The sequence below is a fragment of the Chanos chanos genome, chromosome 10 (assembly GCF_902362185.1).
Source record: "Chanos chanos chromosome 10, fChaCha1.1, whole genome shotgun sequence".
Classification (NCBI taxonomy): domain Eukaryota; kingdom Metazoa; phylum Chordata; class Actinopteri; order Gonorynchiformes; family Chanidae; genus Chanos; species Chanos chanos.
Genome location: NC_044504.1, coordinates 7,315,841 through 7,328,638, shown reverse-complemented (window position 1 = coordinate 7,328,638; position 12,798 = coordinate 7,315,841). Strand labels below are relative to the sequence as shown.

At 43.1% G+C, this 12,798-nt stretch overlaps 2 protein-coding genes across 2 annotated transcripts in view; both read left to right on the top strand.

Moving 5' to 3' along the window:
• The window catches only part of LOC115822720 (bromodomain adjacent to zinc finger domain protein 2B-like), a 50,852-nt gene extending 44,895 nt beyond the window's left edge, over positions 1-5,957 (top strand). The window contains exons 28-37 of the mRNA XM_030786634.1: positions 179-882; positions 1,095-1,368; positions 1,645-1,800; positions 2,260-2,420; positions 2,832-3,136; positions 3,650-3,785; positions 4,288-4,434; positions 4,814-5,097; positions 5,241-5,384; positions 5,659-5,957. Of these exons, the coding sequence (XP_030642494.1) occupies positions 179-882; positions 1,095-1,368; positions 1,645-1,800; positions 2,260-2,420; positions 2,832-3,136; positions 3,650-3,785; positions 4,288-4,434; positions 4,814-5,097; positions 5,241-5,384; positions 5,659-5,815 (2,468 nt within the window). The 3' untranslated portion in view covers positions 5,816-5,957. The remainder of the gene's footprint in view (positions 1-178; positions 883-1,094; positions 1,369-1,644; positions 1,801-2,259; positions 2,421-2,831; positions 3,137-3,649; positions 3,786-4,287; positions 4,435-4,813; positions 5,098-5,240; positions 5,385-5,658) is intronic.
• A 1,508-nt stretch (positions 5,958-7,465) lies between these two features.
• LOC115823268 (WD repeat, SAM and U-box domain-containing protein 1) overlaps positions 7,466-12,798 on the top strand; it is a 10,085-nt gene continuing 4,752 nt past the window's right edge. Inside the window, exons 1-7 of the mRNA XM_030787309.1 lie at positions 7,466-7,863; positions 8,160-8,347; positions 9,596-9,682; positions 10,061-10,154; positions 10,612-10,645; positions 10,938-10,978; positions 11,096-11,202. Of these exons, the coding sequence (XP_030643169.1) occupies positions 7,466-7,863; positions 8,160-8,347; positions 9,596-9,682; positions 10,061-10,154; positions 10,612-10,645; positions 10,938-10,978; positions 11,096-11,202 (949 nt within the window). The remainder of the gene's footprint in view (positions 7,864-8,159; positions 8,348-9,595; positions 9,683-10,060; positions 10,155-10,611; positions 10,646-10,937; positions 10,979-11,095; positions 11,203-12,798) is intronic.

The following is a 12,798-nucleotide window of genomic DNA, read 5'->3' as shown; positions in this document are numbered from 1 at the left end:
TAAAAAGTTTATAATTTCTTTTTAGATATAAAAGGGTAGAAAGTGAAAGTTGTTCATATTGTTGATACTTATTCAGAGTACAGATCTGCCAGTATACGACTCAAGTACTGTAATGAAGTACTTTTACCTTGTTACTTACCACCTCTGTTGTTGGTACCATGTGTGATGTGTCCTTCAGGTCCAGAGGAGCTCCAACGAGAGCGGGAGAAGCTTCAGAATGCTGAGTTGGTCCAGGTGAAAGAGGAACCGGTTGAGATGACTGAAGAGAGACCGGCGAACAGCGGCCTGGAGGTGAAGGCAGAGAGAGATGCCTCCACTCCAGAAATGCCACAGGACAAAGACTCCCTCAACCTCTTCCTCCAGAAACCTGGCTCCTTCTCCAAGCTCAGCAAACTCCTGGAAGTGGCAAAGATGTCCCCTGAGTCTGGAAGCTTCCACCAGAGCCAAAATGGCAGCCTGGGGCCAGGCAACTCAGCAGGTTGCTCACCTACAAACACTCAGACACTACCCAGCAGCCCTTCTGTGACCCCATGCCAGCCTTCCCCAGAGGTGAAACCCGAGCCAGGTGTACCTCTCCTTAACCCCTTCTACCACAGCAACACTGGGAAGATAGGCAGCCCTCAGCAGCCAATCCCTAATGATCAGCTTTTCAGGGTTCTCACAGAGAAGACCGGCCATTGGTTTAGCCTGCTACCACGGTTACCGTGCGATGAATCATCTCTTACTGCTGCCCCCAACCTCTCTGCATCTTCGTGTCCACAGTCATCTAGCACCAGGGCCAAACCTCCCTCCTCTTTGTCCCCCAGTCATCCTACTAATGCCACAGCCACCAGCCTCCACAGCACAGCTGGAATCAGTAACTTTCCATTAGCGTCACTGCAGGTGTGTGCTTTGTCTGTACCTTTCATTATGCAACTAAGGCGGTATTGCAACTGACAGCATTTTGTCTTTTTTGGCACATATCAACACTATTCACATATAACTACTTATTTGACCCCTGTATGATCAAGAAGCAGATAGCAAGTGATAATATACAGACACCTAAGCCTTTCATATCCTGTGTGTCTCTCCTCATGATCTCTTTCTCTCTGCAGCTGAAGTCTGCTATGCCCATGATGAGTCTGCCCTTCTGCGGGTGGCCCAGCGGGGTGATGAACCCAAACTTGGCCTTCTCTGGCAGTGCCCTGTCCCCCATGCTGTGCACCACGTACCCCCCTGCTGAGGGCACCGCCAACCCTTTCCCGACCCCCAGCGTGGCCGTCAGCGAATCTCCTGGACCGCCCGCCGAGAAACCCCCCCCTGCCCCATCCCCCGCCATGGAGGCGGCCAAAACACAGGACCACCCCACCCCACAACCAGTCCCAGAGGGTAAGACAGACTGGCAAAAGGATAACAAAGTCTGTGACCAAGGCACACGCCTAGCACTTAAACACAACAGACAGAAAATAAGCTTTGTTAGCATATATATATATATATATATATATATATATATATATATATATATATATATATATATATATATATATATATTTTTTTTTTTTGCAATTATGTTAATTTATTTTAATGCTAATTGAATTGCTAATTTTCTTTGGTGACCCTTGTCTGAAGCTTAATCTCCTGAATAACGTTGGTGTGCGTGTGTAGAAATGCTGACAGGCTGGTGGCGGGTTAATGACATAGAGGAGCTGCGTTCCCTGGTGAAGGCGCTACATAGTCGAGGTGTCCGTGAGAAAGCGCTGCAGAAACAGCTCCAAAAACACATGGAGTACATCGCTCAGGCCTGTGCCAAGCACAAAGATGGTACGTCCTTATTCTCACACAAGCGCGTGGTAACTGTGAGACAATACATAAACATGTTCGAAATGGGACGGATCTCTGTACGGGAAACCAGTGTTTGAATTAACAGCAGTGTAGCTGAATGCTCAGTCAACATAATCTGTGAAATCTTCTCTTTCGTTTTATGATCTCAGTGTTGTCTGTTTCTAATGATCTGACACCCATTCTAACACAACCTTCATTTGACACTGAGGTCCATATTTTTAACCTTAACCATTCCAGGGCTGAAATGATGGCTTCAGTATAGCACAGAGCTAAACTGACAAATTGTAATTTCATTTGCTCTCACATGAAGGCATACTGTAATAGGTGTACAAAATGGTCTGATTCTATAGGAATCAAAGTTAGGAATCCTACAGCCTGGTGTAAGGATCATAACCGTGTGTAGTTGTTGAGTGATCCAGCGATGTTTTACATGTCCAGTGACGATGATAGACGTGACTGAGTTGGTGGAGAACCAGGTGACGGAGGAGACCGTGGAAAGCTGGTGTGTGGAGGACCAGGCCATGGATGTTGACATGGCAGCGCTTCAGCAGGTGGAGGAGCTGGAGCGGAAAGTCACTTCCGCCAGCCTGCAGGTTAAGGTGAAGCATTACACCACCCTTTTTGACCAGAAAGACATCTCAGCTTGTTGATGAGTTCTCAGCCAATCCATAGCTCCTTCTCCAAGGCCAGTGTCTTCTCTATGGCTCTATTTGTTCCCTCTCAGCAATACAGAACATTACTTGACTACTAGTTAATCTGATTGGCTCCAAATTCCAGCTTATTTGATAAATCATGTGTTTATAGCATGACCCAAATGAATGATTCCTGTAGAATACCTGGCCTTCACTAACTAAGCTGACATGTCCTCCACCCTTTCATGCTGAGCTAAGGTCTGTGTAAAGGATCTATGTTAGTTTTTTTTGTTTGTTTGTTTGTTTTTGAAGTCATTTACTTTTGAGTTAGAATGTTACTCTTCCTCCCCCTCCTCCTCCTCCTCCTCCTCCTTTTAGGGGTGGATGCACCCTGAGCCGCAGTCAGAGCAGGAGGACCTGGTGTACTACGAACACAAGGCAGTTACCACACCTCGCCAGACGGAGAGCGGCGAGGAACAGGCGGAGAGGGCGGACGGAGGCTTGGCTCGACGCGCAAACAACCCGCTCGATATCGCGATCGCCAGGCTGGCCGAACTGGAGAGGAACCTGGAGCGAAGGTACCTGCGGAGCCCCTTAAGCACCACCATTCAGATCAGACTGGATAACGTGGGCATGGTGACTGTACCTGCCCCTGCACCATCCAGCTGTGCTGATGGTGACGGGTAGGTCATCCAGGTTCATTCACACGTCTCTGCACCTCCCCGCTGACAGACCACAGCCAGCTTACAGCGCTGCCTCGGCTTTGCCTGTGTTTCCACCCCCTCCCCCCCCCATCTGCCCTTGCTGTGTGTCTAGTCCATGCCTGTTGTTCTGGTCTTCTTTTTTTTGAGAGACATGCTTCTGTGCGCCTCCTTTCCGAGGGCGTTGTTTGCTCCATGTTGTTGTGAATTACTTTTTTTTTTTTTTTTTTTTTTGAACTGGTATTGCTGCATGGTTTGTGGTTATTTTTTGTGCTTATCTTTGCTACTGCTGTTGTCTGGGCTTGCCCACTTGCTCTTCAACATCTGACGTATCATAAAGTCTTGTATATCCAAACATGGCTGGACAACTCTCATAGCTTTCTGTGCAGAGCTGTTTGCCTTGGGTTTGGTTTATAAACTGTTCCCTGTGCCGTCGTGTATAAAGGGCTTGTTTTCTTTAACCAGTGCCTTTTAACGTCTCTCTCTCCCACACAGGAGTGAGGAGGACGTCACTCCGGGTATGAAGGTGTGGCGTAAAGCCCTGAGTGAAGTCCGCAGTGCTGCTCAGCTCGCTCTCTGCATCCAGCAGCTCCAGAGGTCCATTGCCTGGGAGAGATCCATCATGAAAGTGGTGAGTGGCCTCCAGCTGCTGGAAGCAGATCACACGGCGTCTGCAGAGAAGATTTCTCTCCTTGTTTCCTTTTCTTTGGGAACGTTAATCCGTTCCAGGACTGCAGTCTGTGTTTTTTTTTTTTTTTAAGAGAGAAACGCGAAACCTTGTTTTACTTAGAGCTTCGGGATTTTGCTACCCCCTAGTGATGCCATAAATTCAGACAAAGAAAAAGCTTTTAACTGGCAAGAGCATTCCAGAAAAGAGCATTCCAGAAAAGAGCATTCCAGCTGTTCCAATTTTGTTGTCACCCGTCCAGGCCTTGTTAAGATCAGTCCTCATTCAGAAGAACAGATTTTGAAAAGTTCCTATCGTTAGATAAAAATGAATGAACGAATGAATCAATAAAAATCAATCAGTGAAGTTTGATATTAGGTCACATTTACATTTAGACCTACATAGTAACGACACTGTAGCTTTTCACATCACAGTTCTGACATCACGTCCTGCTTGTATTTGCCAGTACTGCCAGATATGCCGTAAAGGAGACAATGAGGAGCTGCTTCTGCTCTGTGATGGCTGCGATAAGGGCTGTCACACATACTGCCATAAGCCCAAGATGACCACCATACCAGATGGAGACTGGTTCTGTCCAGCCTGCATAACCAAGGTGACTGACATGCAGGGTTAAGAATCACCAGGACAAAAATACATTTGGTTTGGACTAAAGATGCATATGAATTTTATTACTCTCATATGGACTGCATTGGACATTGGGAAATGAAACACTATGTTTTCTGGAATGAGAAACACATAGATACAAACCCCCCCCCCCCCATAAATATATGTCTAGTGGTGAGAGCCTAGCTCCAGCCTTAATCTTGCCTCTCATACAGTTTATACTAACCTGAAATCATTCTGTGCTATATTTGTCTTGGATTCTTTCCCTGGGCAGTTTAGGTACACTTCTACCCTCCTACAGTTAAATTTAGCCCCTCTGTGAGAGTTTGATACCTGCTCTCAGAATCTTAATGTTTTCTGTCACACAGGCGAGTGGTCAGTCCCCAAAGAGTAAGAAACTGCTAAACCGCTCTGCTGGAGGTGCAAAGAAAACCAGTGAGACCAAGCGCAGCAGGAAGCTGTCTGCCACTGGGGACGTCTCTGAGGACGAGTCGGCGAGCGCTAGCAGCACTCCCAAGAAAACAGCGAAAGAATCCAAAAAGCGAAAAAGGGATGAGAGCCCATCCACAAACCTGTCGAAGGCAGACAGTCCCGTGTGTGTTAAAAAAGCAAAGACAGCCAGAGACAACAGCAAAGACCTTGCCCTGTGCAGGTAGTGCACAAAAGAACTGAAAAACTGAAAGCACATTTCTTTTTCCATTTAACTACACGTTTATGACTCACTCTATATTACAATGTGACATAACATTCATTTATAATGGATTTGACCCTTTTGTTTGTTTGTTTGCTTGTTAGGGTGCTTTTGGCAGAACTTGAAGGTCATCAGGATGCATGGCCATTTCTGACCCCTGTTAACTTGAAATCTGTTCCTGGATACAAGAAGGTCATCAAGAAACCAATGGACTTCTCCACAATTCGAGAAAAACTCGTCAACAGCCAGTGAGTGTCATTAGCAGATCGTGCAGTGTGTCGAATATGTAATATGGGGGCGTCTGCCTACAGCAGCACTGTCAGTGTTGTTGTAATAATAAGATGGAGTGTCATACCTTGCAGTGTTTCCTCAACTCAAATTTCTATACAGATCATCTGTTATAACATAGAGGACAATCCAGAAAGATTTAACACAAAGATTTTTTTTTTCTTCAAAGGAACGATAAGTCTGTTTGTATTTAAACCTGAAAATCTCTCTCTCTCTGTCTTTCTCTCATTTTAGATATCTTAACCTGGAGACCTTCATCATTGATGTGAACTTGGTTTTCGATAACTGTGAAAAGTTTAACGAGGACAATTCTGATATCGGGCGGGCGGGCCACAACATGAGAAGGTTCTTTGAGAAGAGATGGACAGAACTTTTAAAACAGATCAGTTAACAGAACGCAGATTTCACTCTAATCCTCATCCTCACACGGGACCAGCTGTTGCCACTTCAAATCTTGAAAGACAGCACTTGAAAGACGAAGTCTCTTCTGCATCATTCCTGTCACCAGCATCCAGACTTAAGTTTTCAGCAGTTAGTGCATTTAGTGATACACAGAGGCTGGTTTTCCCCGAGAACAGCAAAATGCACCCAAAGGATTCCAGACTCTTGTGGAATCTCAAGTGCAGTACTGTTTCCTTTTAAGAACCACAACGAAATTAACAACTGTAAAAGCTGGACCTTGGAAAAATACGTTGTCCATTACTTGTAAATATACATTTTTAACTCTAGCGTTAATATTATGGTGAATGTATTTAATTTTTTGTTGATTATTTATGAGTAAAATGTTTCAGTCTTCATTTTCTATGAAAAGGAAGAAATAGCAAAACAAACAGACATCTGCTTTAAAATAAGAAGGAATGTTTTCTGAAATAGTGAAGCCAATAAAAGGACAAAAAAAAAGAAAGGAAAAAAAACGGAAGAGGAGAAAATGTTTACACTGTTCTGTGCCCTCAGGACACTGGATGACTCCTGACTGTAATACTGCGAAACTGTGTTGCTGTAGAAATGTTTGGTTTGCATCTCCAACAAGCAAAAAAATAGTGAGACCAACGTGACAATATGTTTATATGCTGTTCGTTTTATGTTAATATTTGTTGGAGTATGTATGGTGTAACACACATTGTCAACATCAAAAAATAGTTTGCCTTAGTCTGACTGTAGCGTTTTATTTGTACGAAAGAGATGGTACACCAGTATTACAGTGTTGCTTGTACTGTATACATTCACTACGAACACGGTCATCTCATTGGCAGTACCTGTGTCGTCCTACGACTTTACAGTGTTGCTTTTTCCCCCCTTTGCAAATACGTGACTTTCTGTAATATCACAACAGGAATTCTGTTTTTCATGCTCACAGCCCCGAACACGTCCTTTTGGCCAGTGTGTAAGGACTTTACAATTGATCTCGGAAGACAGAAGAGAAGATCTGTCACAGCTGTAATAAAAGGGCATAATTTCAGTTAACTCAGTAGTTTATCGATACAGAACATCGAAATAAACGGTGACCGCAGTATCCCCTCACTGTAAATATGTGTGTGGTGGGGGGGGTGTCATACTTTGAAAAGGTGTATTAGCTCACTGAAGTTGATTTCCAATGAAGTTTCCAGTTATAAGCAAAACCTTTGTTTTCTCTGTGTTGCATGACTTTATGACCGTATGACTAGGAAAAAAAACTCAAAGGTCACTACACACATAACGATGACGACACGCGTGGTCACATGAGAGCACTGAGGAAGTGTCAAGAGCTGCGCACGGTTTTTAAGCATCTTCCTTTTACTCTGTTGTAAACTTGCGACTACGGTGGTACAGACAACACAACCGATCTCATATGCTGTAAAACAGGGAGCAGGCTACGAGCCTTTCATTAAAGTACTAAGGCTTCCCGCTGCTTACCTTTAAAAGCATCGAAACAAAGGTGTGTAACATTGGAGGGTGACTTCCGACAAGAATAATTCGGTAGCCGTTGCTTTGGTAGGTTGCGCCATCGTGCGTTCGAAATTACGATAAATAAGCCATTATATTGGGAACGTTGGATGCGAAAATGGTGTCTTTATTACGGACCCTACAAGATCATCTTGATGATGTCAACTGTTGCGCCTTGTCTAATTCAATGCTGGCGACCTGCTCCATTGACAAAACAATTCGTGTGTACACTACCAATGACTTCTGTGAGCTTAATTTCTCTCCGCTGTCCGAACACACGTATGGCGTTCACTGCTGCTGTTTTAGCAGTTGTGGCAGGTATCTCGCTTCATGTTCAACTGATGCTACGACAATCGTATGGGACATGCAAACAGGTAAAGTCGAAGTAAAGTTCGAATACCCCGGTCGAACCCCTGTACGGATTTGCTCGTTCTCTCCCGACTCGTCTTATTTACTGTCCGGAGCGACGGACGGAACTGTGACACTCTGGGATGTCCCGACAAAGTCCCTACAAAGGTGAATACGAGGACTTCTTATTTCCAGCAGTGGCTTCAGTTGGGTATTATAATAGCTTTATCTATAGTATGTGTTTTTGTTGCTTAAGATTTTAAGCTACAGCGCCTGAAAACGTAAAAACACTATTTGGGACAGGTGCATTGAAACCGTGGATTTACGCCTGGCCTGTATTACCGTAAGCTATCATGTAGAACAGTAAGAGTTCACTGGATGAGTGTGCCAGTGTGCCACCAAGTCATTATACCCTACATATTACTGTTCACTCATTTGTCATAAAAAACCACTGTTGTATCCAGGACAAGAGCAGCCACGGAGGGCACCCTGGTTGCCAGTGCATTCTCTCCCTGCGGTCAGATGTTTGTGACGGGTTCTACTCTGGGAGACCTCCGGGTCTGGAACCTAGCAATGAACCAGCTCTGTGCCGAAAAGGACGCCCACGACCTGGGAGTAAACTGCTGTAATTTTTCTCCTCAGACTGACTCTGGTAAACAGGCAGCTGTCTTCAGCCCTCTTTTTCCTGTCAAACTACAGTTCTCATAGATCAGCCTTTCAAGTGTACTTGTATTTTAATAGGCCTACTCACTTCACACTTCACTCGCAAAAACTATAACTGTTAATCAAGAATTTAGGTGTTTTTAAGGTATATGAGTATAGTCAGGACTGTACTTAAAAAAGAAAATAAAAAAGTTGAATTAGTTATTCAGTTCGAACCCTAACCTGGCATACAAGACATTATTATTATTATTATTATTATTATTATTATTATTATTATACAGACTTCTTTTTGAGTCTCTTGTAGGCTCAGGTTCATTTCTCAGACAAAGAGACTCTTGCTCTCTTTGTATAGTAGATGAAAAAACAAAAAAAACGACAGCAGGAAATGGTTCAAGGCTTTTCCATCTGTTTTACCTCCACTCAACGGCAGTGACTCTCTGCTGTGATACAGTAAATTACTCAAACAAGCTGTTATATTAGCCTTGTCTTGAAACCCCCCCCCCCCCCCCCCCCCCCCCATACACTTTAGTGGTTTTGTGATGGTGAGCTATTTAAATATTGAAGATTTGTTATCTGAAATATCTACAAAGAAGAGAAATCTTGTCAGGCAAGGAAAAACACGCTGTCTGGCAATTCTGCAATAATGTTGTTGTAATATAGTTTGAGATTTAATTAATGCTTTGCAGAACAGAGGAGGGCAAACTATATTTAGACATGGCTTAGTATCGAATCTCTCTCTCTCTCTCTCTCTCTCTCCCTCTCTCGCTCTCTCTCTCTCTCTCTCTCTCTCTCTCTCTCTCTCTCTCTCACTCTCTCTATTTCTCTCTCTCTCTCTTTGGTATTCCTTTGAATGCATATGAGACACTCTGGGCTCTGAATCAATACATTCATCAGAAGAGAAGTGTTTGATCAGAGCCATAAGTTCCAGAAACAGGATTTCTAAAAGACCACGAGGATTAATTTTAATAGCTTGTTTAAGTATTCTCTCTTTTATCTTCTCAACATTAAAACTGAAGCTATAATTTTAGCCTTTGTAGATTTAAATAGTGGGGAATCTTTCAACGTAGCTTTGAACAAATTGCTCTTGTTCACTGAATGCAAAAATTATAGCCACAAACAAGGTACATGATGTTTCTCATTGAAAAGCACTGTGTTTATCTTTAATGTCAAGTCCGGTGGGATTATTATCATTATACCTCGTGCTGAGAGGATGTGCTATGTGTGTGGGCCTTTTCAGACGGTCACACCTTGCAGTTTCGACTGGCCTCCTGTGGACAAGACAGTCAGCTGAAGATATGGATCATTTCCCAGCATGCATCAGCGGGTACTGTGTTCACTCCTGCCCACACTCACAGTACAGCAGGAAACAACATTTCATACTGATATTCTGTACATATAATATGAGACACAACAAGCACAAGAATCTATCTATCTATCTATCTATCTATCTATCTATCTATCTATCTATCTATCTATCTATCTATCTATCTATCTATCTATCTATCTAATCTATCTGTCCATATATCTGGCTGTATCTCTCTATTTCTCTGGGTTTTGTAATGCATTGATTTCTCATTTAAAAAAGCTCTCTCTCTCTCTCTCTCCCTCTCTCTTTCTCTCTCTCTCTCTCTCTCCCCCGTCCCCCTCTGTCTCTGTGTGTGTGTGTGTGTGTGTGTGTGTGTGTTTGCGCGCTGATCAGCAGGTTGTATGATGCAGCTGCTTCACACGCTCACTGGGCAGTCTTCTCCTGTGCTCTCCTGCTGTTTCTCCTCAGATGGACAGCGGCTGATATCCGGGTAAATCCTCACTCACATGTACATACATACGCAGCAGTTTACCATGCCTCCCTCTGCTACATATAATGATTACACAGTCATATGTTCCTCTATCAGATGAAGTTTACATAGGCATTCAACTGAAGCTAATTATGTAGGTTTGACAAAATCCACCCATCTCCCCTGTCATACTTCTTCTTCACCACTAGGCGGATCTGTTTTTTTACAGCCATTTGTCATGGAAACCATGGTTACAGACATAACTCAGCATAACTATTTACTGTCCATAATAAATGGACTTGTTTTTATCTGAAGGAGCAGACTTATGAGCCCTAGTTGGATTACATGACATCTTACATTTTAACTGTATCGGCCATCGTATGTAAATTCAGTACTCAACAGAACTTAGCGTTTGTAGGTAGGTATTGACAGTTTTGAGTATGTGAATTCATTCTGTGTTTTTCTTTCCTACGCACAGATCAGTGGATAAAACAGTTGCTGTATATGATGCGGTCAGTGTTCTTAAATTGACTTCAGTCATTTCTAATGAGCAACTTCTACCATATTTACATTGTTTACAGAATTCACAGACACATATCACACACACTGTCCAGTGATTTTACACTTACACACACACCACTCACACCATCCAGAGATTTTATATAAACCCACATACCTCACACACACACACACACACACACACACACGCCCCTCCAGTGATTTTACTTATCCACCATGACATTTTTACACATTCCATTCATCTCTATGTGTAAATAATTATCTATGGTTTTTTTTTCTCTCCAGAATCAGGCAGTTCTACTACACACTTTGACCCAACACCGGAGGTAAAAACAAGTGTTCTTTAAGGCTTTTCTGTTCTTACGCGTATCTCCTAGTGCAATTGGTGTAATCTCTCTCTCTCTCTCTCTCTCTCTCTCTCTCTCTCTCTCTCTCTGTCTAAGGTATGTAACGACTTGTGCCTTTGCTCCAGTTGGCCCGTTGTTTGTCACTGGCTCCATGGATAAGACAGTGAACATCTGGATGATGGGAGAAGGAGAGGCTTTACCAGGTAAGCTCTGGACTCTCTTATCAGTCTGACATAAAAGCTCCATGTGACTGCCAGGCTCTCAGAGCAGTCACTTTTACACCTCTGCATGATTGAGATCAAAAATACTGACACCAGTGATGTGCCCCAACTGACTGTTCTCCCCCAGTAAACGCAGTCATCTCTCCCTGTTGAGATTAACCTGATTTAGTCCATATTATTTTAGCATGGTTCAGATTAACCTAGCGTAACTCGTTTTTTTTGGACGGGGTTCAGGTTTAATGTCGTCCTTAGGGACCTGGCATTTAGGTCTTGGAAGTCAAGGATCCTCTGGAGTCCAGATTAGCTCAGTATCACTTTACTCACTGAGGTTCATTTCTTCCCAGTAGCTTCTACAGTTCAGAATCTGTTTCACTATAGCTTGACATAGGTGGTTTTTTTCATGACTGAATTAGCTCAGTGAGATTTATATTTGGGGGATATAGCTGAGATGACTGTAGTATCGGGTGGGGCGACAGATCAGAGTCGGGTGAAGAGATGGGATGGAGTGTTCATTAATAATGATTAGGATGCTTGGTTTGGCCCATGGTCTCACGGGCCCGGTGTTCAGATCAGCACAGCCTGGTGGATGACCTGCTCCTCCACCATGACAGATGGTGTAGAGTCCAGGCAGGATGGAGATTAAAGCAGGAGAGAGAGAGAGAGAGAGAGAGAGAGGAGAGAGCCCACGCAATAAATAATAAAAACCAAACAAGCCAACAGTATGCCCCTTCTTACGTTTAAAGATCCCGTCAAATATAGATTGTTGATATAGAATTATTTAATCAAAATGACTCGAAAATTATCAGTCTGGTAGACCCCCCCCCTTTTTTTTAATGTTTTATATTTTTTAAATTAATCAAGTTCTTCAATGGCTCAGAACCTTGATAGTTTTTCAGTAAAGATTCTAAGCCTTGTCCTTAACTTCTAACCTACTCATCTTTGGCCAAGGAATGCAAAACCCTTTTCTATATACATTAAAACCAATCTCAGAGCCTTGGCTGGGGGGTTAATTGCATATTACATAAGGAAAAAAAGCAGATTTTTATTGATCTGCTGAACACTGAGCATTCCTCTCTAAAATAACTGCTTTTGAATGGAACTCAATTCACAACTCCTCCTTTTCAAATATAAAAAGCCCTGGATGTCATGCGCTGAACATCATTTTTGATGTGTGCGGTAAAATGGTCTTCTAGAATTCCTGATGTACTTTTTTTTGTTCTTGAGACATATTTCGGCAAGGTATGTTTAAAGAATAGATCAAAGAAATTAGGTGGCACGGTAATTGAGGTGTAATTTTACGTCCTTGTTAAGTCTGACGTTCTCGGCGGCCGCTTTTCATTTTAAAAATGTGTTTTCTCTACTAATCTATTTTTTCTCTTCTCTTTTCCTTATGTACCTTTTCTAGTCAAACCAGTCGGTGCAGCTGGCCAAGGTAAGAGTGTTTGCTTTAAGCTTTACATACCCCAACTCCACCTCTAGTGTCCAGTGCCCTTAATGAGAGTTAACCAGCTGCTCAAATTCAGCTTGTGTTCGGACTCTGCATCCTACTGCTGTTCAGATGATATGTGTACATAGGGC